This window comes from Lepidochelys kempii, chromosome 2, assembly GCF_965140265.1.
Source record: "Lepidochelys kempii isolate rLepKem1 chromosome 2, rLepKem1.hap2, whole genome shotgun sequence".
Lineage (NCBI taxonomy): Eukaryota > Metazoa > Chordata > Testudines > Cheloniidae > Lepidochelys > Lepidochelys kempii.
In genome coordinates, this window is record NC_133257.1 from 83,533,671 (window position 1) to 83,561,181 (window position 27,511).

At 40.4% G+C, this 27,511-nt stretch overlaps 1 protein-coding gene across 4 annotated transcripts in view; it reads right to left on the bottom strand.

Annotated features, from left to right (window-relative positions):
- Positions 1–1,518: 1,518 nt before the first annotated feature.
- THOC1 (THO complex subunit 1) overlaps positions 1,519–27,511 on the bottom strand; it is a 35,140-nt gene continuing 9,147 nt past the window's right edge. For 2 of the 4 annotated variants that reach the window (XM_073331435.1, XM_073331438.1), the window contains 12 exons: positions 22,756–22,864; positions 20,813–20,944; positions 19,293–19,393; positions 17,661–17,727; positions 17,276–17,326; positions 16,706–16,776; positions 15,096–15,191; positions 14,042–14,107; positions 8,413–8,496; positions 7,672–7,819; positions 6,350–6,428; positions 1,519–2,196 (listed from right to left, as the gene is read on the bottom strand). In XM_073331435.1, coding sequence (XP_073187536.1) covers positions 1,901–2,196; positions 6,350–6,428; positions 7,672–7,819; positions 8,413–8,496; positions 14,042–14,107; positions 15,096–15,191; positions 16,706–16,776; positions 17,276–17,326; positions 17,661–17,727; positions 19,293–19,393; positions 20,813–20,944; positions 22,756–22,864 — 1,300 coding nt within the window. In that variant the 3' untranslated portion in view covers positions 1,519–1,900. The remainder of the gene's footprint in view (positions 2,197–6,349; positions 6,429–7,671; positions 7,820–8,412; positions 8,497–14,041; positions 14,108–15,095; positions 15,192–16,705; positions 16,777–17,275; positions 17,327–17,660; positions 17,728–19,292; positions 19,394–20,812; positions 20,945–22,755; positions 22,865–27,511) is intronic. The other 2 variants (XM_073331437.1, XM_073331436.1) reach the window with 2 other exon arrangements.

Here is a 27,511-nt window from a genome sequence, read left to right on the forward strand (position 1 = left end):
GCATGAAAGTCTCATCCTAACCCTTAATGGGCAGGGTTTATGTTCTGCAGAATTTTTTTTTTTTGGAAGGGATATAAAAGTATTTAGCATGTACTGGAGCTGGATAGTCTTGTTATCTCCAGAACTGTGCAGTCCCTCTTTGAATCTGGTTACGTTCTTGGCCTCAATTGACATCCTGTCACACTGAATGGAAAAAATTATTTCCTGTTGTCTGACTCCTTTCCCCACACCCTGTTCTTGTGTTCTGTGATAGAAAGAATACTTGATCAATCTTCTCCATAAAACCACCTACATCAGCAATCTACACATTAGACAGAAACAGTCCTTTGAATAGAGATCCTGATCACACCACGAGGACAAAACTCCTTAGAGGTTTAAAACAATGGGGGAAAAAGCCCAGAATGACTGGCTCTGCAGGAGAGAACTACCTAGTAGAACTCCCCACTACCTTGCTCCACCCACAAAGAAACACGGTACGTGTCCCCGTCCAAGAGTCCTGTTGGGCTGGGGAAGAAAGGACGGAGTTTTCTTTTTAAAAAGCCCCCCCCAATTTGGGGTCAGTGAAATCAGGTTTGGGGCCACAGTAGCTTGACACCTTCCCAGCTTTTTAAAGGACTCTCCTCCTTATGGTTGCCAGTCCTGCTTCAAGGGTCCTAATGGCCATGGCAGCCTGGTGGCTTCCCAGGCCAGGATATATAGCTGATCTGTTAGTTTTCAGCAGTAGGAACAATTAATCTAATACCACTGACAGAAACGCTTACGGAAACATTTATAATTTTTCTGTAGTAGGCTGCGCAGTCATTGGCAAGCATCTATAGAAATTGAGAGAGATGATTTTGCAACTAGAATAGAGACTTTTTCAAAAATAAAAATCCAATGATGCCTAAAGCTTTCTGAGTATTCAACGACTGATGCACTTCAATTAATAAAGCAAACTCTACATGGAGAGACGCTGATTTTGCTGAAGTAGGTTCTAGCCAAGTACTATACACCATCAAAAGCTCCTGAAAAAAATTTTTTTTTTTTTTCAATAAAACTATATCCAGAAAGGCTTCACCCATCAATAAAATGCAGCCATCCCTACATTTGAAGAAGGAAGCTTAAACTAGCACTCAGCAACACTCTACAACAGGCCAGGATAGAATACCTCACCCACATTACATTAGAGGTGAATTTTGGGTAGTCAGGTGACCTAACAACCCTATTCCTAAATATAAATAAATTTTAAGAAGTCACATGGGATTTTTTACTGGAATAGAGTTAATACCTCAAATATATGCCTAATCCAAAGAGCACTGGAAAAGAACAGGACACTGCTTCACTGCTGATTTAGCAGTTCAACCAACTTCCCTCAGCAGGGAGAATACCACCCACTGGAGTATTAGCAACACTTTTTTTCCCCCCCTAACTTGACTTCAGTCAACATTGACAGTCAAGTTTTCAAGAAGGGAAGCCAGAGGCCTGCATACAATTCCACCCCAACATTTGCATGTCCAACCAAATTAATTAGGAATCATGTCATTTTACACATATTTAACCTGAGTTACATGTAAGCAAGTACAAAGATAGTGCACATTACACACAGACCTTCGACACGCTTGTCAGCAAAACATGGTCTAAAAACAGCAAGCTGTTAAACTATTACCATGTGTGTGTCTCAGAAAACTCCACTGAACCTTGGCTCTCCCCTCTTACATTTTCATAATTTAAGGATGATGCCTGGGTTGCTATTTCTGGATCACTGTTACTAATCCTTCTCGGGAACTCTAGAAAACTACATATTATAGAAAGGTTTTATTTGTTTACTAAACATAAAGCTGGCCTATCAAAATGTTAGATCTGTTACCTGGCAACAATAATCACAAATTGTTTTAATAAAAAAGTTGCAATCTGAAATAAATTAACTACTGTTTTCAGTGTCATTAGTTAGGCTTTCTGCAAGGTCACTTAATCCAGCTTTGTTCACTGCAGTAATCAGATTCTCAGGTGTTGCATGTATCCCCTCTTGATCCTGCCAGGCAACCAGCAGCTGCTTCGCTCTCATCTTCACATCCTCACTATCTGACTCAATCTGTCTTATATCAGAGTCCTTCATTTCCAAGTAGGGGGCCAGAGTCTTCCACTGTTCTCCAAGCTTGTTAGCAAACGATTCAATTTGCTCCCCTGTCACGGGTTTGTCTCGTCGTACATCTGGACCTGAACACACACACAGAAAGAGTAAGGTTATACCCTCAGGATGATGCAGCACTCCACAATCCTTGTGATCTGCTAAGTTTTAAACCTATTACAGTAGAACCTCAGAGTTATGGATTTCAGCCACATGGGGGGCTAGGGGGTTCAGGCTCGGGGCAGTGTGTGCGCGTGTGGGGGAGAGAGTGGGGGGCGCAGGGCTTCTGACCCTCGGAGTGCCAGGGCTCTGGCAGGGGGCTCAGGCTTCTACTCCAGGGGATGACTGGGGCTCAGTGCTTTAGATTTGGCGGGAGGGAGTGCTCAGACTTCCGGTTTCAGCCTTGTGGGGGGTGCTGGGGCTGCTTTTGGCTTCAGCAGGTGGTGACCTCAGCTACAGAGGGAGCACTGAAACCAGTATTCCCCTCATAGCTAAAGCCCCAAGCCTTGGCACTGGGAACAGAGCTGTGGGGCTGAAGCCCCAAGCCCCAGCACCACACCACCTCCCCCCCACCCTTCTTGGTCTAAAGCCCCGAGTCCCAGTGCTCCCAAGGGTCAGAAGCCCCTAGCCCCTGTGGCAAATTGCCAGGACGATTATGATGGGTTCCGCGCTTCCTCTTCTTGTGGCAGGGATGGGTGAGTTTCAGGGTACAGTTTCCTGCCCCTGAACTAGGGTATCTACTGTCCCACTAGTAACCCAGAGAAAGGTAGTGGAGCAGGAGGGACCCGGGCCTGCCCTCTACTCCAGGTCCCAGCCCAGGGGCCCTAGGGATAGTGGTAAACCACTTTAACTAGTGTTTCCTTCCCCTCGGCTACTTCCCTCTCCTGTTCTTCAGCTTGTGGGGCTTCCTGCCCTCTCTCTCTGCATGAGCCGGGTGTCTCTTTACCTAGGTCTTGGTCTTCTAGCCTTCTCCAAACTCTCCTCTACTTCAACTATTCTAAACTGCTGGACCCTAGCCTTTTATCTGCTCTCTTTTCCCACCTAGACTTCTGGGGTTTCCCCGGGGATGAAAATAGCTCTGGGGCAAATTGAGCAAAAATTGGGATGAGGCTATCTGTAGGTGCCTCTGTCTCAGCCCCAGGGTTGCTACCCTCCCCTGGCTCTACTGGGGGGAGTAAGTTCTCAAACCCGGGGAAGTCCCTACCAATTAGGACCGGGTAGGGGAGCCTAGGGACCATTCCTGCAGTTACCCTGGTAGTGTTTCCCTAGATCTCAATCCGTACTGGGATTGTGTGGTAGAAATTTATGGTGCCATGAACACACGTTATCCCTATGGTTTTGGCCCAGGTTAGTTGGTCTTGCCCCACCAGCTTCCGAGACCAGTGTGACAGCACTCCTGGAATCTACTAATGCTAAGGTCGCAATACCATTCATCTTTACTGACCTTGTATACCCAAGTGAGGTCATTGCAACCCCTACCAGGCCGATTAGGCCACATTGTTCCCCAGGATCCCCCAGATTGCACTACATAGGCTCTTCCCTGTTGGGGCATTGGGCTGCTATATGCCCTAATTCCCCACACTCGTAACACCGTCCCCTTATCCTGGTTGCCGCCCACTGCCTGGGGCTATTTGGTCCGCCCCCCCCAGCCTTCCTGCCCTCTCTCTGCACAAGCCAGGTGTCTCTTTACCTAGGGTCTTGGTCTTCTAGCCAGCCATGGCACTTCTCCAAATTCTCCTCTACTTCAACTCCTCCAAACTGCACTCCTGCTCCAACTCCAAACCACTCTGCTCCCTGCTCCAACTCCTTCCCCTGGCTGATTGAAGTAGGTGGTTTTTATCAGATGACTAGCTTCAGATGCTCTAATTGGCTTCAGGTGCTTTTAATTAATCTACAGAAACCTTTCTTCCCTCTACAGGGAATAAGGCTTCTCCTCATCCTGGGACTTACATATCTCTCCTATATCACTACCCTGCTGCCTTCTGGCCATGCTGTCTCACACCCCCAACCCCCTGTGGCTAAAGCCATGAGGCAGGACAGAATTTGCCCCCCCCCCCTTCTTTTCTCAAAAAAAAAAGAAGTCTGTACTGCTGCCTGATTGGTGTCCGGTTGACTGGTAAGTCCGTAACTCTGGTGTTCGTACCTTTGAGGTTTTACTGTATTTATAAACAGACTCTGGCTGTTTTACACATTTCAGCTAAGCATCTTATTTTGTATTTATGCTCTGAAACAGTCCTTTAAACTCTACTCAAAAAAACTGTCAGCCATCAATTTTACATAATCCGATCAATGCCTGAGTCTAAGATAAACTCCCCCCATAGGTGTATTATTGAAAGACTGTCCATTATGAGGCTTTCTAAACCACTAATCCAATCTGGTACAGCTACTATATTCTTAGATTCAGCAGAAGCAATTGTTTCCACTGCTGAGTGTAAGAAGTCTATTCTTGCAAGCCACTGCAATTTTCAATACCTAGGTCGATAGGTGTCTTAAAATCTAAAACCATAACTGGAATTTCACTACATCTGGAAAGGTTTAGGTTAGTTAAATCAAGCAGAGCTAGCCCAGTTTAACTTGTCTGAATTTGTGAAAAACAAAATTTGCTTCCCAGCAGGAATGAAAACTCTGGTTTTCCTGCTTACAGTGCAGCCTGCCCTGGATTATACAGCAGTTAGTTTTTAATTGTGTAAATTATCTTTTTTTCTTACTTAAACATTTGGCAACAAGATAAAAACACTTCGACCTTTGTGTCTTGCTGGGAAGACAAATGCTGTGTGATTATGCAAGTGAGTTTACAAACTGGTAGTATATCACAGCTTGTCATCTATGTGCTCTGCTGACCATGTTTATAACGTTTCCAAAAAACATAGCAATGGATGAAGTTACCTATACAAGGAGTTGGATACTGTTCTGCATCAACGTGTCTCTCCTCACACAGCTTCGAGAGCCAATTGGCATGTTCTGAATGTTTTCTAACTTTCTCCACTGCTTATCAGTCACACTCATTTATAGGACATTTCACAAAAAACTAAAACCATTACATCAAGAGTTAGGAATTGAAGTCCATGAACAGCTTGGGACAAAAGCAAACAGAACACTTCCATTATTGCTCAGAGGCAGAGCATGCATATACTGCATCAGAGCACAGCCATCTCATCTTTACTTTAAGATGAGATTTAAAAGGAGAAGGAAAGTCAACAAAATGGAACTGTGAAGGCTGTTCCAGGTATTGTTAAACTGAAGAGGAGGAGAAAGCTCTTGCACCCAGAGTAACAAGATTGTTCTCTCTCTTCCCTTCTACAAGTGCTAGATGAAAAAAGGTAGTGGACTAGATACACACACAGAAAACCATGAAAGGTTTTAAAAACCAAGGAAAGATTGTTTTTAATTCGATCCTGAAGTGAATGGGCAGCCAGCAGGGGTGTCTGGGGATGGGAATGAAATCACATGCAACTCCCAGCAGCACACTCCACATGCTGGATACTAGAGAGCTCAGATAGTGAAATATCACACAGGGAAAAGCTGGAATGAGAGGACTGCAAGGATAAGGATGGAGATAGGCAGATTCACTCACATGGGGGAGGAGAGATCAGAGTAAGAATGCACCAGGATTATGGGCAAGAGGCAAATGAGAAAAGTCTGATTCATGGAAAGGAAAGGAATGGAATGTTATCAGGAAGAATGCTCCTTCGCTGTCACAGAGAAACTTCTGCATTTGAGAAAGATGAAGAAAGATCTCAGCGATCTTGGAGACAGGTTATATACTATTATTGGAAGCACTGCATAGGGTATTTAAGGGTCTATAAGTAAACACTATCCCAAGGCAATTTAACTTGTAGTTACAATAGAGGCCGAGAATTCAGAGAAAGCATTTCACATAGCTGTGCCATACTTTTGGCTTTCAATATCTAGTTACATAGTAAACACACACTCCTCAAGAGGAACATTGGGAGAGATTACTAATTATGTGTTCACAGTCCAAGTTGCACCCAACTCTGAGGAACGGAACACCTTTCAGTGATGCATGGGTTGAAGATATCCAAGAAACTGCTAGCTTTGTGGGACCGGATATGGTGCTGCTTGTTACTTTCAATATGAGCACTGGTGCCAAAATGTTGACAGAGCAGAAGCAGAAGGTGAAACAGGACAGATGACCTTGGGGAGAAAGTATGATAAAAAACCATCTTCTAAATATGGATATGAAGAGTGAAACTGAAAAAAACAGAAACATGTAAATCTTACTTTCATTGTTTTCCTTTAATAAAGCATCATTATCTTCCTCATCTTCATCCTCTCCTGTTTTTATTTCTTCAGAAGGAGGCTATAATGAGAGAATTGAATATCACTTGATGGCTTTTGTGTTTAAAAACAAAGGTTATAGCTGTGTGATGGTCCCTCACATCCCTGCTAAAATAGACAATTTGACAAGACATTTGTGTACCAAAAAAACCCACATTATCCTTCTGTAACCAAAACCCTAACAACAACAACAAAATACTACTGACCTGGTCACAGGAGACTCTCCTGCTTTTTTCAAGAAAATAAAAGCTTACATGGAACTTGCTCACTTTAGGGAAAACTAATCATTCCACTATGATCTGTGATACTACAGGATATTCAGTGCTTATTATTTTTTTTTCCAAACCCTGTTCCCCACTCCCCCACCCATTTTCCCGTTCATTAGCTGATGGTGGCATTCAACAGAAAAAATATTGAGCTTATGGCCTTCTTTGCTCCTTTATGATGGATAAAAAGCTTAAGAGGATTAAAAAAAGGTTCCTGTTTGTTCAGCATTTGAAATTCAGGTCTTCTCTACTACGTTTTTTTGCTGTAGGACCCGACAGATGACTAGACAACTAGTTGAATGACAGAGTAATTATGCCAAGTGAAACATGATTGAAAAGAATGTTTTACTGAGCATTAAAAAACTGTAACAACTAGTTAAATCAAATGATTGAACATGCTGAAAAAAGCTTTTTATTAAGAATTGAGTTCCCTCTCTCCCCACATCTTCAGGTTAGGGATAAGAAAGCTCGCTAACACAAATATGGATCCTCCAAGACTGATGACGAACACCACAATCAAAAGAGACAGACAATCCTGATATTTCTAAGGGGTAAAAAACAGATTTAAAAACAAAAAATCCCACCCAACCTTTCAGGCCTTCTTCATATAAAAAGCACAAAACCCCAACATTTCTCTTGTTCCTTTTAACGTCACCTTTAACAACACGCTTAAGACAAAGTGACCCTAAAACACATGAAAGCTGAATGTTTCTGCAGATATTTTAGGAGTGTCACAATTAGTTGTTCTAACAAGCCAAAATTTTAAGCACATGATAGCAAATCAATTCTGTTCCAAAGTCTAGCATCAGCAGGGTCTTAATGGATAACACCAGTTTTATTTGCAGTTTTTATTTTAGCACACAACCATACGCATGAATATAAATTCTTTTGACATAAACCAAACATATATATGATCATAGTCTCTTATTCTGCAGAATGGTAAATTATCAGGAGGTCAGTTAGCATAATTTGATTTAAATACCAGGAAATATTACTTACAGGCAACTCCTTAGCTAATTTGATTACCATGTTTTCTAAGTATTCTGGTAAACTCTTAAATTGTTGATTGGTTGGCTGGAAGAAGTGGGGACTTCTGCGTGCTAGTAATCTTAATGCTCTCCATCCATAATTAGAGTTGTTCACAGCCCTATAAAGACAAGTAGTGTTAGTTACATGTTCATTTATACATAGGGTTTGGAAGGCAAAAGAAAGAAAAATACCACTAGAGAACTTATTAGTGTTTGATTTAAGGAGATTTACTTTGTATCTTTTGATATGCGATGTTGACAATGTGTTTTAATGGTTACAAAGCTTTTAATGTTTTGAATCTCAACATCTATTGTCATTGTATAATTATCTAATCCCCCAAATGCCTGACCTCCTCAATTTCCCACAATTGTGAAAGCTTAAATAATTTTTTTTTAAAAAAAATGCTTAAAACCCATAATTTTGCACAAGTTTGAAAATTAAAATTGACAAAATTTTTAAAAATGCTTTAAAAACAAACTGATATGTCGAAACCATAAAAAAAATTCTATCAAGCCTATCTGTTCAAGACAGAAAAAAAGTCACTCATTTTGCAACTAATGTCATGCTGTCCAAGCTTTCTAGCCTTCTGGACAGAAGTTCAGACTTGTGGAGACAACAATAATCCAGAGAACAGATACTGTACTTCAATGACCCAAGCAAACGTTAAAAAGAGGGACACGAATTAAGTGGAATAAAATGAAATCTACTCACTTATACTCATTTTCAACCATGTTTTCAGGATCTGCCTGCTCAATAGCCTCTTCAAAGAACTCCTCCAGTGTCGGCATATATTCCCTATGACATAAATCAGAGTTTGATAGGTTTCAGAGTAACAGCCGTGTTAGTCTGTATTCACAAAAAGAAAAGGAGTACTTGTGGCACCTTAGAGACTAACCAATTTATTTGAGCATGAGCTTTCGTGAGCTACAGCTCACTTCATCGGATGCATACCGTGGAAACTGCAGCAGACTTTATATACACACAGAGAATATGAAACAATACCTCCTCCCACCCCACTGTCCTGCTGGTAATAGCTTATCTAAAGTGATCATCAGGTTGGGCCATTTCTAGCACAAATCCAGGTTCTCTCACCCTCCACCCCCCCACACACAAATTCACTCTCCTGCTGGTGATAGCCCATCCAAAGTGACAACTCTTTACACAATGTGCATGATAATCAAGTTGGGCCATTTCTTGCACAAATCCAGGTTCTCTCACCCCCTCACCCCCCTCCCAAAAACCACACACACAAACTCACTCTCCTGCTGGTAATAGCTCATCCAAACTGACCACTCTCCAAGTTTAAATCCAAGTTAAACCAGAACATCTGGGGGGGGGGGAGGGGTAGGAAAAAACAAGGGGAAATAGGCTACCTTGCATAATGACTTAGCCGCTCCCAGTCTCTATTTAAGCCTAAATTAATAGTATCCAATTTGCAAATGAATTCCAATTCAGCAGTTTCTTGCTGGAGTCTGGATTTGAAGTTTTTTTGTTTTAAGATAGCGACCTTCATGTCTGTGTTTGCGTGACCAGAGAGATTGAAGTGTTCTCCGACTGGTTTATGAATGTTATAATTCTTGACATCTGATTTGTGTCCATTTATTCTTTTACGTAGAGACTGTCCAGTTTGACCAATGTAAATGGCAGAGGGGCATTGCTGGCACATGATGGCATATATCACATTGGTGGATGTGCAGGTGAACGAGCCTCTGATAGTGTGGCTGATGTTATTAGGCCCTGTGATGGTGTCCCCTGAATAGATATGTTTGATACTCTTCACATTTTCATTCTGACTAATCTCTATTTATCCCTCCAATTAATTCATGCACACTTCAGTCTTCCTTATGAGGCAGCGATAGATATCCTGATTTGGACACTGCACTGAAGTGACAGATCTCAAGTTTACCTATGCATTGCTAATGTTGCTAAGACATGAACTACTGCTCCATCACTTAAATGCAACAGAGGTGTAACATGATCTATTATCAGTTCAGCACCATAGAAGACTATACAGACAGAATCCCTGCTCTGAAGAGCTTACAGTCTAAGGCACCGATTCAGCAAAGCACTGACTTCAAATAGGACTTGAGCACATGCTTAAATGCATTACTGTACAGGGACGCAATTACTCGTGTGGTTAAGTGTTCTGCTCAACCAAACTCGAAATTAACGTATAACATAAGGAGATATAGAACGTATTGGGTGGGAGGGTGAGAGTTACAGTAATACAGTGAGACAGTAATACAATTACATGGTCGCTTTGATTACTAATATGCACGAGTTTTGAGGATTTTGTAAAAATATTATTTAAGTTACCAGGATTACGAGGGTATGATTAGAATGCACAGATTTCATGGCAGAAGTGTGTTTTAAAAAGAGAGGCTTGAAGAAGAGAGAGAGTGGAAGCATGGCTGACCATATCAGGAAGGACCAGGCAGATGTAGGAGTCAACAAAGGTTGTTAGTTTTGTGCAATCTAGGTGAAACAGAGCAGGGAAAAGCACAGGTCCTTACCACCTCATCTGCCAATTCAGAACAAAGTGTTAGATATGGGCTGCATATATCCCTTCCATTCAGTTCATTTCTGGCCACTGATTTTAGAGGAAAAAATTGTAGATGTTTTTATACTATACTTAATTTGTTATTCCCATGCTGATGGATCCCACTCCTGGTTGAACATTTCAATAAGCATGGCTTTGCTTGTTTTTCTCCACTTGCAATGTGGCACATGAGATAATTACTGTATGTTTAAATTAAAAAGAAATCAACATACTCCTGAACATTTAGGGGATCACAAAATTACTTAGCTTTATTTAAGAGTCAATACTTGTAGTTATCATTCACCCTTTTGTTCGCTGCACTGTTATATGTTCTTGCAATAGTCAGCAGCTGCTTCTACTGGATATTCAAATCTGCACTTAATACTCCTGACAGAATATGGGCCACATTATTCTGTGCCCACTGTGCAGAAAAACGCCCCCCCCCAAAAAAATCTGCTGGGGGACACAAGCCTCTTCCCCAGCAGCACATCTGTTACAGCATGCTTGGAGCAGCCTCAGAGATGGGGGCTGGGCATGCATGCCTCACTGTCAGGAAAGTGGGGCTGGATGTACATGCATGCCAACGAGACAGACAGACACAGACTCTGTCCCTCTTTCTTGGGAATGCAGCTCCCTGGCATGGAAGGGTAGGATTTATCATCATGCGCGAGGCAGGCTCGAGGCAGAAATGTAGCAGCTTAACCGTGTAATAACACTGTTAATGTTCCTATTGTTAGTTAACTGTTCCCATTCTCAGTCAGTTCCCCCAGGAGCACAAAATCTGTGCAAGTTGTAAGGCCCCTACATTGTTAGAGTGATGTAAACGAGCCTTATTATGAAATGACAGTAAGGGAATCCTCAGATAAAAAAACCTATATGCTTTCTCACTTTTATCACAATGGGGTTAGATTACATCTCAGGATTTAATTTTACTTACCCATTTAAAATATTAAAAAAAAAAAAAAGAGACTGAGGGCAAATAAAACATTTACCAAGCAGTCATTAAAATGTCAGGACAATCAGAAACAAAAAATCAATCAATCACTTCCCAAAGTACTCAGCCAGGTCCAGGACAATGATTTGCAAAACTGTATGACTTTCATTTGTGGAAATCTGTGCAATTTAAGATGACATTCTACTTTTAGGGGGGTTTTTTTGTGCTGTTTGGTGTCCTGTAATTTAAATGAAAATCCAGGATTATAACTGGAATTCAGGGTATTAGTTACCAAGTGTTTATAACTTAGCTTTCATGTGTTTAGGAAATGCTGAATAGTTATTGTGACTTTTTTCCTGTATTGTAGTTTAAATAAATTACCAAAATAATTGAAACCGGTGTGATTATATTGCGTTATTTTGACAAAATATGCAGAAATTCGCAGGATTATGAATTTTTTGGCACAGAAATTTTAAGTTGTTGGCGCAGAATCCCACCAGATTCTTAAGTACCTGATGCATCTAAGAATATGCAGAACCATCAAGATAGTTTAGTTCCTGTTTCAGAGACTGTCAGGGTTCCCTCCCCACTCTGAACTCTAGGGTACAGATGTAGGGACCCGCATGAAAGACCCCCTAAACTTATTTCTACCAGCTTAGGTTAAAACTTCCACAAGGCACAAATTCTTTGCCCTTGGAGGGTACGCTGCCACCACCAAGTGATTTAACAAAGAATCAGGGAAAGGACCACTTGGCATTCCTATTCCCCCAAAATATCTCCCCAAGCCCTTAATCCCACTTTCCTGGGGAGGCGTGAGAATAATATCCTAACCAATTGGTTAAAAAATGATCACAGACCCAAACCCTTGGGTCTTGGGACAATAGAGAAATCAGTCAGGTTCTTAAAAGAAGGATTTTATTTTAAAAAAAAAAAGTAGAAAGGTAAATCTCACCTCTGTAAAATCAGGATGGAAAATAACTTTACAGAGTGACAAAAGATTCAAAAACACAGCAGAACTTCCTCTAGGTTTAGTTTCAAAGTTACTAAAAACAGGAATAAACCTCCCTCCAGCAAAGGAAAAATTCACAAGCAAAACAAAAGATAATCTAACACGCCTTGCCTGGCTTTTACTTACAATTTTTGTAATATGAGAGACTTTTAGGGTGGTTTATAGGAGAAAGTTTTCTGACCTGATGCTTCTCTGCTTCCCAAAAGAACACAAGCAACAAAGCCTCCCCCTTTCCCTCCCCCCCCCAAGATTTGAAAGGATCTTCTTTCCCCATTGGTCCTTTTGGTCAGGCACCAACCAGGTTATTTGAGCTTCTGAACCCCTTACAGATAAGGAGGGATTCTAGGCTACCCTTAGCTGTATGGTTATGGTTACAGCTATAGGGTACTGTGATAAGTGCATTATCTTGCATCACAAATACAGCAGAAGACAGATTCATCAGGCATCAAGTCCTCATCTACATGTGCCTTATCTAAGGTCCATTCAAGAGAAATATCACCTTTGCCTGAAAAGGTGGCTATCATGGAGCAACAAGGAAGCAGGGAGGACACGCTGTAGTATAGGATCATGAAGACATCTAAATAAACTGACTGGTTTTGTTTTGAAAAGTGGGTTTTGTCCCAACTGAGACTGGGCCCTATTGTGTCAGGCACTGTACAGAGTCAAAGTTAGTCTCCACCCCACAGAGTTTACCAATATCTAGAGACAATACTTGTGAGAGAAAGGAGATATTATCCCATTGTACAGATGGGCATCTGAGGCACAGAGATGAAGTGACAGTCCAGTGCCTTAACCATTCAATCATCCTTCTTCTCAACCACTCCCCCATCATGATAAAATAAATGCTAAATGGCTTATCATTCCTCCATTGTTTCAGGTTTTTGGGTTGGGGCGGGGGGGAAGAGAAGGTCTCAACTCCATGTACTGATGCACGTGGAGTAAGAGGTTGGGTTTTTTAAGCACCCCTCTATCTGCAGCACTTTTCTGGTACACAGAGGGCTAACCTACTTCAGCCTCCCCAGCCAAACAAGCATGGCAGAGATTCCGAGGCTCCCTCTAGCACATATTAGAAGCCTCAGAGCTAAAGAAAGCACCTCTTGTGCAGAGCTCCTACAATCTGTGAAAGCAGAGACTCCGCAAAGTTCCAGTGGAGCAGCACAAGCATCTTTCCTTGTGTTTCTTTTGGCCTCCTCAGCTACTGCCTACCACTCAGCTGCCCCATCCAATCTCCATGCTCCCTGGCCAACCACTGATGCTGCACAAAAATGGATTAATGTAGCAATGTTAGCAAAGACAATTATGTGGTCAAGTGTAGAGCCTTATAATTGCACAGTACATGGGGCCTTGACAGGGGCACAATTGTAAGTAGTAACTGAAGAGTGCATTTTACGGTCATTGCCTTAGCACAGCGGGTGTGTTAAATGACAGAAATCACTGGCAACAGATCTATTCCTAGCACCAGAAATAGTCAGCTTCACCTCAAGTAATGCTACATACATACATGTTAACACATACCCACCATCTCATTTTATTTCCCTCAAGCATTACACTTTTAATACAGCTTAAACATTTCAAACCAGATTCTGCAACCCTCGCCTGCTATGAGTGGCGACCACTGTTCCCAGAATTATTAAGAGCAATGGGACTACTTGCATGAGCATGCACTATTCAGTGAGAGTGAGGGCTGCAGACTGTGGCCTTTAGTTAGAATTTTACTTTAAAAAAAAAAAAGGTGAACAGAATTGTTGACCGTATAAATAATTTTATTAAACTGTTAGTTTCTTCGATTATTTTAAATCTTGTATAGTCACAGTGCAGGAAGTTAGCTTGTAGGTAATGAAGTACTTTTCCTGCTTACCTAGTCTCAGATTTACAAGCTTCCATGTTGTCCGGACATAAATTCCAAAGCCGAGTTAGCTCCTCACTGCAAACAGGAATACAAAATTGTGTGTTAAAACTGCACATCAATCATTCACTAAAAGAAAAGGTGCAAGAAAATTCCTACCATATTGCTCATCTAAAAGACCCTTATAACAAATCATGTCAGTTATGAGATGTGCATAGAATTGATATGTTCTGGGTTTATAATGTCAATGACTGATTGATTTTGTGGTCTGTGCTGGCCATTAGGCTAGTTACATTCTTAACATATGTGCAACATGCTGCCCTGGGGATTTGGGATCAGAAAGAATAAAAAGAATTTTACTTCCCAAGTTAGAAAAGCTTGACCCTGTCATGTTTGTGATAGAGCAAAGTACCACTTTCTAGCTCAGAGGGGACTTTCTGACAAATCAAATCAACAGGAGGGGTTTGGAGTTCAACAGAAGGTTGAACCTTGCCTCTCCCAGCTTGGAGGTTAGGTGAACAGCTACAATGGAAAGGAGAAGAAAAGAATTTCTCACTCCTCCACCCAAGAACAGTTAAATGTAATCAGTACATCACATAAAGTAAAGGCAGCAAGCAGAACATGACATCATCATGTTTAGGGATGCACTGACAAAGAGCCAGTGTCCCCAAAATGTTTATAATTTAGTCACATTAAAAACAGACATAACACACTGGTACATGACAGATACACAAGGGGCAGGAAGGATTCTTGGAGTGCTGCAAAGATCAGCGTGCATATGCTTTTGTAGAAAATGTATCTTAAGGGAAGATTTAAGGCAGAAGAGGGAAAGGTGATTCAACAAGTGGCCTAGAAAAATGGTCAAAGATGAGAGAGAGATACAAGTGGTGAACACGATCAGCTTCAGAAGGAGGTGATTAAAAGAAGGCATGAAATAAGGAATTAGAAGACACTGCTATACTCTGAAGAGATATTTCAGTAGTTTAGCTCATTCTCAAAATTTCATACTTTTACCACCAAGTCATCAATACAAACAACGAACTGGGGCAAAGAAAAATTAACGTACTTCCCCATGAGAATTTTTTTGTTTGGTCCTTTCCCTAGGAAATCCTCTGGAGCTGGCCTCTTTCTCACAAGTCTTGTTGGCTTGGAATCTGATGGTCTAAGTAAAACACACTTTTTTCAATGTCAAAATAGTATTTGGAGATCCAAAATGAGGACAATAGCTTCTAGCTGACTTTCAACACAAACTTTCCACAGGAAAGATTAGCTATTAGGATTTTTGGGGACCTATACCATATTACACCTCAGATTCATGAGATAACTGACGACATCTCAGAATTTGTCAATAGAAATAATTCCCATCTATTCCAGCAGTCCATATTATGTGTGATCTACCCTACTGTGTGTGTCATCTGCATGCAACCTCCAGGGGATGCAGATTCCCTCTCCACAATGCCCCTGAAGCCACGGAAGAAATTCCTCCCTTCCCTCACCTCTTCTGCTATCTCTGCAAATGGGTGGAATCAAAGAGAAGGCTCCACCAAATTCCCCCCTCAGCATATCAGGTGGTGACCCCGCTGTTTTTCACCACTGAAGATACCAGTCAGCCATGGGGGAAGGAGGGCTCCAGGATGAAAGCATAAGATGGTGGCCCACAGCCCCAAAGCCTAAGAGAGTACATTTTTTAGCCTGACATTTTATCACTTTTTAACATGGCCTATATCTAATGGTACGAGGACCTTTTACCGGCTGTATGCAACGAACTACGTTTTCTTTCAGGTCACTCACTGATCATCACTGAGCAGCTGCCAGAGGGAATTTGTCCATTCAAGCATGATTACATAAAATGCTCAGCCTCACTCCAACAAAGATGTACAGGTTTTATGTTCACTACAGCCAAACTGCCAGAGATCTTATTACTGGGAATCCATACCACAAGACGTGGTCATATGGGAAAGTATTTCAGCTTGAGCTATCTTACTTTTTCATTCTGAGCTCTGCTAAGTGCAGGAGGTGGGGAAGCACATGACACTCCATCAGTCTCCCACTCTCCAATCACAGAGTCCTTGGTAGCGTCCAGAGGAAAAACACGCTGCCATGGAGGCAGCTGAGCCTCCTCCTCCTGCACAGGAGAGGAAAATCCACATGTGCAGAGCCCCCAATGTACTTGGGAGTACAGGGGCACGATGGGTTCCTAAGAGTTTTACACCAGAGACCTAACTGCCATCAACACACACATGGTATGTCTATACTCGAACTGCAATCACACTTTCAGTTGAAGTGGGCACTCCCGCGCCAGCTTTAATATAGCTAACACGACTAAACATAGCAGAGAAGACACGAGCTTCAGCACGGGCCGCACAAGCCCGCACAGAACCCTGGGTATGTACTCTTACTGCTAGCCCGTGCCATGGTCTGTTCTGTCCCCATGTTCATGGCTACTTTTAGCTGTGCTAGCTACATTAAAACTAGCATAGGAGTGCCTACTTCAGCTGCAAATCACAACTCCAGATGCAGCATCAACATACTCTCAGGTGTGATACCCAACTATTCTGTTTAGCAAAATTACCTGCTAAGTCACTAAATGCATAAACATAAGTACACATACTTGAGTGGAACGGTCATTTCAAGCTAATTATAAAAGGGAATTTACTATTTTACTAGTACACTTACCTTTCTTTCACAAAACTTGGGCAGCCTTCATTTTTCCAGGTGTTCCAGTTTTCTTCAGTGTTTAATATATGCTGAAAAATAAGTAAATAGACACCTAACACCATTAAAGGACACAGTCACCTTCCAAAACAGTACCTACATTTTTTAACTCACTACTATTAGAAACACCTGAGAATGCCAAGCAAAAGATCAGAGGGAAAAAAAGTCTGTTTTTTAGTAGGTTTGCCCACAAAGCGCTGTAAAATGCACTAAGGAATCAGTCACACCATTTCTCTTATACAAAATATAAAAAGGGAGCTTGGTTATACACATGTATGTTCGTGCGTGCATATTTTCCCCCCACAGCAACAGGAGAGAGAGAGAAGCATTTTAAAGAAATATGAAAATGTGACTGCATAAAAAATATCGATGAGGGAATTGGTGCTGGTTATGGCACCTGAAACTTTTACTTCATACCTTAAAAACTGACTATATAGATATCAGATCAATGGCATTCTTTTAGAGCCTACTTTGATTCTGTTTATCTAAAGTTACAATTTAGTATAGGTCTTTTTTTTTTTAAATACTTACCTCTACCATTTTTGAGAATCTTTCCCCATCTGGGGGGTTTTCTGAAAGAAGCTGCAATTGGAAGAAATCATATGATTAGTATTAACCTTTGGCAATATAATTTGTAGCAGAACATTTGAAAGAAGGTAAACAACTAAAAACTGTGGTAAGCACTTCATGGATAAGAAACGCCATTTATCTGCCTTTCTGGCATTTTTCCAAGATTTCTAGTGTTTTTTCACATTTAGGAAGACAACAGCTAAATTTCCACAGTACAGCTGTGTTGAATTATTAAAAACTGATAATACAAAAACAGCAAATGGAGTAAGGAAGCCAATTCAGAGAGTTCCTTGGAGTTACAAGAAAAGAGTTGGAGCATGCATTGTTTGTTCTCTACTGTACTGACCTGGTAAACCAGTTTTGTAGTATCTTCAATCCAGAGGGACTGTTCATCAGTTAGAACGTAGTTTGAACTGTGGGTGGGGGGAAAAAGCACAGAGTAAAAACAGGCTGGCACATGAGATGCTGTATATTCAAAATTTTCTATATGTGAGGAAGAGGTTTGCAGTTAGCCAGCAGTGTTTGAAAGGAACCAATGAATCTAGGAACAGTAAGCAATGAACTACAGTAGAAAATGCACATTCATCTCAAACAATAACTTCAGCCTATTCTGTAGACTTCATGAAACAAAGGACATTGCTTTCTTTATGCATCTAGAATCTCAACAAGAGCGGCAGGTAAGGGGGGAAGGGAGACGTGAACTATTAACAAGATCTGTGACTTGGTTCATTTACAAAAGATGAGTAATTTTTACAAACTGAAAATGAACTTTAAATTCTATTTTTGAGTTTTCACTGGTGAAAGAAAAAAGTCCATTTGTAAAGAGGATCCCTAGGAATATAAAGCCTGAATCAAACCCTTCAGTAGCAACATAGTATGTAAAAATACATCTTTTTTGTGAGGCACTAGCTATGTTCAAAAGTAAATATAAACATGGTTATGGCTAGTCAACTTATGGAAGAAAGATTTCTGCAAGGAGCCCTCTAGTTAGAGGAAATGTGAAATTTGTTAGCTCTTTTAGAAAATCAGTATTATCTTACAATAGCTATATGAAATTTTATGCTGTCACATTCCTATTTCATTCCAGGTTGGTCTACACTAGCCTAATGAATATTTATGTAGACAGGAGAATAAAGTTAGTATTTGTGCCCAAATTGGATTGTAGGGCAGTTTTGCCCAGTGGGTAGGACACTGGGGTGGGACTTGGGAGACCTGCATTCTATTCCTGCCTATGTCACTACCTGCTGGGAGAGCTTGGGCACATCACTTCCTCCTCTCTGTCAAATGGAGATAATAATACTGACCTCCTTTATAAAGTGCTCAGAGATGTGCTAACTAGAAGCACCATAATAAGAGGTAAGTATGATTAATTGTAATTAAGGATACGATTTGGTCACAAAGGTCATGGAGTCTGTGAATTCCATTTCAGCCCCCTGCAACCAGCGGGGCTCTGACTTCCATGATTTATTGCCCATGTTCTGCCCGTGAATTTTAATAAAAATCCTCATGCCAAAATCTTAACCTTAATTATAATAAACTCAGTAGACAAATCATATGTACACAGCACAAGAAATGAATGATCTAAATGTATTAGTGGGGTAAGTCTGGAAATTGCAAACATTGTTTTAAATTTAGAAAGTTGTACTCTAATACAAAATTAGAGTATTTAGCAACACAAGAAAACTCTGTCATGTCACTTTTTTTTTTATAATCCTAAATGACCATAACCACTGCTGCTGGTATTTTGGACACACACACACACACCTTTAGCATACAAAGGGCCAGATCCTTCAACCAGATGTTCCTCACTGTCAGATCTCTCAGACAGCCCAAATCCCATTATCAGATCTCTTCCTAAGTTTTACAGAAGATTTTCCATTAAAAGGACAGCAAATTTGGTGTCTCTTTTAAAAATGCATTAGTCTGCTAGTACTTATAAACCCAAACTCCCGCAAAAAGACAAACATTCTCAACTTACCTTTTAAATTTGACTTGTCCCTTTAGATACTGAAATAGTATTAGATACTGTAGCAAGATGTGACGGCGGAAGTTACTGTCGCTCAGCTGTAAATCCATTAGCTAAAAAAACCCAAAAAAAGCTAGGTTAAAAAACCCCATACCAACTATACATGATTCATCTGATCCAATATATTTTCAGATCATCTTCAAGCTTTCAAATGGAAAGCCTGTATGTATTTGATAGGAGCAATCTCAACTTAGCCTACATAAATCTGAAGTTATTCAAATATAGTGAAATCCGTAGTCGAGATTGTCCATATGTGGCAATTCATCTTAATGATCTTCAAAATGTATTATGTATCATTCTGCCTCACTTTTATTAGAATGCCTTCTCTACTAAGACACCAACTTTGATGTCTTGGGCAATATATTAATGTGATATCTGTTAAGAAAAGATAAAAGCATGAAGAATGGTGTATATGGGCAACTCATGGTTCCTTGAATCCATTACAAAGGTTTTATACTGTTACACAGGCCAGTTTTACAGCATTCTACCCGAGGCATCATCCACTTCAAGCGTGCAACGATTTGGACACCCACCACAAATGCGCTCACAGATGTAAAACTATTTTTCCCTTTACCAGCATACATTTGCAACCCTGAAAAGCTATTACCCTGCATAATTAAAAGTTTAAAATTAACTAAAAAAGGGCTCTGAACACTTTTCCTATGCAACATTTGTGTTGCAGCACAGATTTTACAAAACACATTTAGTTTTTACTACCAAATTCAATTTCTCCCAGCAAAACTTCCTACTGAGGTGGTCCAGCGCTTGGCTCCCAAGCAGTATTACTGCTACATGACAAGTTAAGTAAAAGAATAAACTTTGACAGTTCCCTTGACTGTGCAAAAGGGGCTATGATGTGTTAGACACTACGTATACTTGGGCTCTGTGAAAAGGTATTGGCAACACTAGTCTCTGCACCCACTTTTCATTGTCTAAAGTAATAGACATGGAACAGTTTTATGCTCCACTATACAAGATGGCTAAGGAAACTCAAGGGCGGGGGGACAGGGGGGTTGGGGGAGAAGAGAAGAAGAAGCAACAGCTCAAAACAAAAAAAGGTAACTTTGGTACCATATGAATTCTTTCGAAGTTAAATGATGTATATTATTTCAAAGGGTAGATATTTTAGTATTTATCAACTTAAAATCATGCAATTGCCATAAAGTACATAATTCTTTGCATTCTATGCACATTACTACAACAACACTAAAAGATTTGCGATAATTTCCTCAAATTATGATATAATAAAGCAGAAAGTGCAGGTAAAAACTGTATGCTCATTTTAAGTGTTGAAAGTTCAGTTGTATGTGATAAGAAAAAAGCAGATTGTAAATATTTACTTTTGCTCGTTTTCCTTCTAAATTGTAACATTATGGAACAATATAGGTCAGATGGTACAATTGCAATTGTACCAACTTTTATTGGTATCCAAGCTTTTCCTTCTTTATACAAAAAGAGGTCAGATACAATACCTTTTCACTAGTTAAGAACTTTGCAAAGTAGACATGTTCTCCCCCTGTTTTTAGTTCTTCCAACTTTTTTCTGGAGGCCTGCGTGTCATCCAATTTGTAGCTTTTAAAAACAGCCAAAACTTCTTCGGAGTACTGTAAAGCAAATGGTACTTATGTGAAAATACCAGCTATGCATTTTTTAATTAGAAAAACAAGACCAATCCTAGAAGGTTTTGAGCTAGTAAATATCATTTATAAGTTTGCTATTCACAATCAGTAGGAACATCTGTGTGCAGTGTTAGCCAACACATAAAAGTTATCCACTTAAAAGTCTGATGAAGAATAAATTTTGCACAGGAAAACTTGACTGTTAGCTTCTTGAATAATTCAAGACAAAAGTATGAATATGTTGTCCTTCAAGCGTTAAGTGGAAATTACGGAAAACTTAAATAATTTACAGTGTGCGAAAAAGGAAGCTGACTGGTATTACTGAAACTATGGCTATGGCTCCCTACAGTTAAAGTTGCAAGACAAGTTCAGTTCTAAGTCCTATATTGTTCCTGTCTCCCTGCCCCATTTTTTAACGTTTCCTCTCTCACACACACAAAAAACTTTGGCCTGAACGGTCTTGCTCACAGTCATACCAAAGGAGAGGGTGTGAGAGCATGAAAATGTCAGGGAAACTGACAGACACTTAAATCTTGAAAAAAGCCACATGAAATTTTCACCATCCTATAATTTGTCTAGCCATTTTGGGCTACTCACTTCCCAGAAAGCACTTGTTTCAAAGCTTCAATACTTCTGAATCACTTAGTTTTTCAAAAGAAAAAATGCACAGAGTACATTTGACACAATTTAATCCATAAAGTGAAAGTGATTTGAACTCTATTTTTAAGATACACACACTGATTAAACAGGAAAGCACTAAATGTGTAAGAGCTTTCTCCATAATGGTTTTAGTGCTATATTCAGGCACCATCGCACTTCCATTTGCACATGCTAGAGCAGGTACTAATAGTTAAACTTAAGTTTCTACTTTTAGAAATTAATTTAAAATATACTTAAAAAAATTATGCTAATGACCATTCATTTTCATGGAGAACCTTTGTGAGAATTTCCAAATTTGGCTTGGTTAAGTCCTGTCATTCTTGGTACCCCAAAATAATTTTTTCTTCTTTTACAGAGATTTTAAAAAGTAAAGAATGTTTTAAAACCTTAACCAAGATGTAACTTTAAAAATAAAATCTGCTCATGAGATCAAGCATTTTACCAGTAGCACATATAGCAAGTGGTTTGAAATAAGAAAGTTTTCCTTCTACTGAGTAACAAAAGGTAGAATTTTAAGACAAATGATAAGCCATTGTCCATTACAGAAACAGTTTAGCAATTATATTTACTAATCATACTCATATCTACACAGCTGGCAAAACTGAAACATTGTTATTCACTATCCAACTGCTACAATGAGCTACTATGTGTATATGGCAGCTTCAAATCACAACATAAAGTCCTGACTCTACAGGGACTCTAAAAGGACCTGCCTAAGCAGAACATTATCTTGCACAAAATCCCACTGGCATCAACAGGACTCCAAAAAGGCACACTTCCCTGGATTCATTTGCAAAATTTAAGCCTAAAGCAAATGTTTTTTTCTTATCTAGGAAAAAAAAACAAGTTCTGTTTTTTTGCTATTAACAGAAGAAAAACGGCTTCTGATATTGTTGGAACACATCAGCATTTCTATAAATGCCAGGAAATCATATATACATGTAGCTTTGTTACCTGACCTACTGTGTGTACAAACAAATAACTGCATGTCTAACTCCGCACAAAATGTATAATGCATGAACTCGTGCACTCCTACTTTCCAGTATCATGAATAGTTTAATCTTTGGAAACAATACTTTCACTTGTGGAACAAAAGGTGAATTGCTGAACAGGTTTAATATAGGAACACAAATTACCTTAAGAAATGTCTTCCACGAGATCTTCTCATAGCACTGCACAGGATTCCTAAAGTAATCCTGAAGCGACCAGAATTTTCTATACAGGTTGTAATCTATTGGAATGGAGCTAACAAAGCAAATCATTATTTTACTCTGGCTAGTTTGGGATAAATATGCTAAACAAATAAAGGTCCATTTTCATGAATACAGAATCACTGAAAACAAAACCACCACTATTCTTGTAAATCAAAAAAATGAAGAGCCAGTAGTAAGCCCTTCCTAGAGACAGTAACTCAGAATATCAGGCCAAAACAAGGGTTTCATTCAGCCTGTTCATTTTCAGCTGTTATTTCAGGATCAGAACACTTTTCTTGAACTCTTTCTCCAAGTTCAACACTTCCATAGGCAGAGAAGCAGTATAGCCTCCTCTCCTCAAAGCATGCAATAATGACTGATACTGTAGCCAGTCTACGGACGCTTGAAAACAGTGTATGTTGTCTTTCCTCTTTTAGGCAACCCACGTTAAAACATATTAAGACATACTGGGGCAGTGCCTTTACCTTGTAATGGCTAGAGAAACATGAGTCTAGAGACTGGATTTGAGATGGGTGTTGCAGGTAGCAATTTATTATGCAATTACCTGGGCTCCTGAACGGGCCCTTTAAATTAAACACCAATTTTAGGTTCAGATTCTGCATCTTCTAGGCACAAATTTTAGAATTGCTCTCACACACCACCTGAGACAGTGATTTCACATGCACCAATAGTAACCGTGCATGCAAATTAGCCAGTTTGATTTGTAATGGTCGTTCACACGATCACGGTAACTATGCCTACAGATTCTCTTTTAGCCTTTGGGGCCGATATCAGGTGGAAAACAAGGCAGAGGAGAAATAACTACAGGGAGGGACATGACTAAAGATCATCCATTTTAAATATGAGCCTGCTGCTATTAGCCATTTGAAAGCTGTCTGGCTTCTCTTCCCACTGACATAGTGGCTTCTAGGAAGAGCTGTTCCTGTGGCTAGCTACATAGTCATAGGCTGAAACAGTAGCTTGTTAATTACTCTTTTCCAATGGTATTCACATTAACCACGTCGGCGACCATACTATGTTCCACTCCTCCCACGAACATGAGAGTAGGAGAGGGTAAAGAAATTTACCCAATACAGGTATTTAAAAAAAATCAAGTTAAAAAAACAAAACCAGGGGAGCAAGTGGACAAAAAAGGAAAAACAGTACCAACTCAGACTTTAAGGTCAGATTGGACCATCATGATCATCTAGTCTGACCTCCTGCATATTGCAGGCCACAGAACCTCACCCACCCACTCCTGTAACAGCCCCATAATCTCCAAGTTATGGAAGTCCTCAAATCACGATTTAAAGACTTCAAGACAAGAGAATCCATTATTTACTGTAGTTCAAACCAGCTGTTCCCCTTGCTACAAAGGAAGGTGTAAACCCCACAGGGACTCTGACAATCTGACCTAGGGGAAAATTCCCTTGACCTCAAACATGGTGATCAGTTAGACCCTAAACATTTCGGTGAGACTCAAGAGCCAGACACCTGGGAAAGAATTCACTATAGTAATTCAGAGCCCTCCCCACCTAGTGTCCCATCTCCACGCATTGGAGATATTTGCTATCGGTCATGGATGGGTCACATGTCATTATAGGCAGTCAAACTTATCAAGCTTAGTCTTGAAACCAGTTAGGTTTTTTGTCCCCACTGCTCTCCTTGGGAAGCTGTTCCAGAATTCACTCCTCCAATGGTTAGAAACTTTTGCTCAATTTCAACCCTAAACTTGTCGATGGCCAGTTTATATCTACTTATTCTAGTGCCAACATTGGCCCTTACTGTAAATAAGTCTTCTCCCTCCCTGGTGTTTACCCCCGAATGTATTTATAGAAAGCAATCATATCTCCCCTGAGTCTTCATTTGGTTAAGCTACACAAGCCAAGCTCTAAGTCTCCTCTTGTAAAGTAGGTTCTCCATTCCTTTGATCATCCTAGTAGCCCTTCTCTGTACCTCGTCCAGTTTGAATTCACTTTTCTTAAACATGGGAGGCAAGAACTGCACACAGTATTCCAGATGAGATCACACCAGTGCCTTGTATAATGGTAGTAACACTTCTCTATCCCTACTGGAAAACCTTGCCTGATGCATTCTAGTATTGCATTAGGCTTTTTCAAAGCTGGAACATATTGGTGGCTCATAGTCGATGACCAGGTTTTTCCTCCTCCTCTGTCATTCCAACGGATGTGTTCCGCAGCTTATAGCAAAAATTCTTGTAGTCAGTCTCTAACTACATGACTTTGCACTATTAAATTTCATCTCATTTCTATTACTCCAGTTTTTAAGGTCATCCAGATCTTCTTGTATGATATGCCAGTCCTCCTCGGTATTGGCAATACCTCCCAACATTGGGTCATCCGCAAATTTTATTAGCTCACCCTCACTTTTTGTGCCAAAGTCATGAATAAAAAAAGTGTGAAATAAGATTGTCCCAAGACTGATCCCCGAGAAACTCCACCAGTAACCTCACCCCAGCCTGATGGTTCACCTTTCAGTAGAACCTGCTGAGGTCTCTCCTTCAATCAGTTCCTTAGCCACCTTTCAATTCTCAGATTATCTACAGCTTTTCCAATGTAACTAATAATTTCCCATGTGGAACTATATCAAATGCTTTACTGAAATCCAGGTAGATTAGATTTACTGAATTTCCTTTGTCTAAAAATATCAATTATCTTCTCAAAGAAAAAGATAAAGTTGGTCTGACACTATTTACCTTTTGTGAAACTATACTGAATTTTATCCCAATTACTTCTATGTCCTTAACTACTTTCTCTTTCAAAATTTGTTCCAAGGCCTTGCATAAAATTGAGATCAAATTAATAGGGTTGTAGTTTCCAAGATCATCCCCCCCCACCCCTTTCTTAAAAAGAGGTTCTATATTAGCACTTCTCATAGGGTATGCCCCCCTAGTTTACAGATTCTTGCTGCTGAGCTTGCAATTTCATCTGCCAGTTCCTTTAATATTCTTGGATGGAAATTATCCAATCACCCCGATTTGATCCCATTAAGCTGTTTGAGTTTGACTTCCACCTCAGATGTGGTAATTTCTACTTCCATATCCTTGTTTCTATTAGCCACCCTGCCACTACCCCTAAGCTCCTCCTTACCCTTATTAAAAGCTGAAGTACTTGTTTAGGTGCTGGGCTATGCCTAGATTATCTTTAACCTCCACCCCCATCCTCATTGCTTAGCAGTCCCCACTTCTTCTTTCCTTGTTTTCATTTATATGGCTAAAGAACTTTACTACTGGTTTTAGTTTCCTTTTCAATGTCCAACTCTGCTTGGCTTTTGGCAGTTCTCACTTTTCCCGTATGCCTTCTGACTTCCAAGTGGCAGCTTTCCTTGCTGACCATCCCATCTTCCATTCCTTATAGGCTTTCTGCTTTCATGTGCTCAACTGCTGTAGTCTCTCTCAGGTCATGATTTATGACAGGATATTTATATCAGTAAGGTCCCTTAATGGACCCACTTCAACAAACATTTCTGGCTTTAAGGGAGTGTGGTGTTAAGTATGCGTTGACTCATTCCTCAGAAGGGTATGTCAGTGGTAACACTTCCAAACTTTGAAACATCAAAGAGCGGCAAATCTATAAAGCTATATATTTCTCATTCCTTCAGTACAGGGGTGGCCAACCTAAGTCTGAGAAGGACCCAGAGTTTACCAATGTACATTGCCAAAGAGCCACAGTAAAATGTCAGCAGCCCCACATCAGCTCCCCTGCCCCAGCACCTCTGCAGATCAGCACCTCCCCCTCCCTCCCAATCAGCTGTTTTGTGGCATGCAAGAGGGGAGGGATGGGGGGGAGGGAGAGAGTGAGGGCATGGCAGTCACAGGAGAGGGGGCAGGAAGGGGTGGAGTGGGGGCAGGGCCTGTGGCAGAGCCAGGGGTTGAGCAGTGAGTACCCCCTGGCACACTGGAAAGTTGGCGACTATCGCTCCAGCCCCAGAGTCGATGCCTATACAAGGAGCCGCATATTAACGTCTGAAGAATGGCATGTGGCTCTGGAGCCACAGGTTGGCCACCCCTGCTTCAATACTACAATTTTTTTTAAAAAAGTGATCACGATATTGATATATCAATCCTGCTATAACTGTTTCAGTGCAATATTTTCTGATTATTTGCATGTACTTTACATCTGGCTCATCTGACCTGGAATCCATAGCAACAAAATCCTAGAGCACAGCAGCTCTCACACTAATGATTCAACCACTGTGAATGCAGCACTATTACAAGCTTACATTTACTGCTTCTGCCTCACTGTTTTACCACTCCTCTAATAATATAGCAAGATGGCAAAGGACACCAATTTGTGGCTTAGTATGGCAAAAAAAACAAACATGCTGTTTAGTACCTGTAAAACTAATTACACTAAGAATTCCATCAATACTCTGAGCAGAAGTTTATTCTATAAATGCTGACACGAAGTCCACTAAAAAAAAAAAGCACCTTGTTGATTATGCCTTGCACCGCAGTGTCTCCAGCTCTCCCTCTGGGACAGGTGAAGCCACTTAAATGGAATGTGGATAATCAGAAAGAAGCTTCTTTAACATAAAAGCCTCAGGGAACAAGTTTTTTCCTATTACATTGAGCATTTTCTTGATCGAGGACAATGGTAAACTGCTCAGCCACTTTACTGGAATGATTTTCAACCTCAGTGCCAATTACACTGTCAATTACAATTAAGGTGGTGATGTG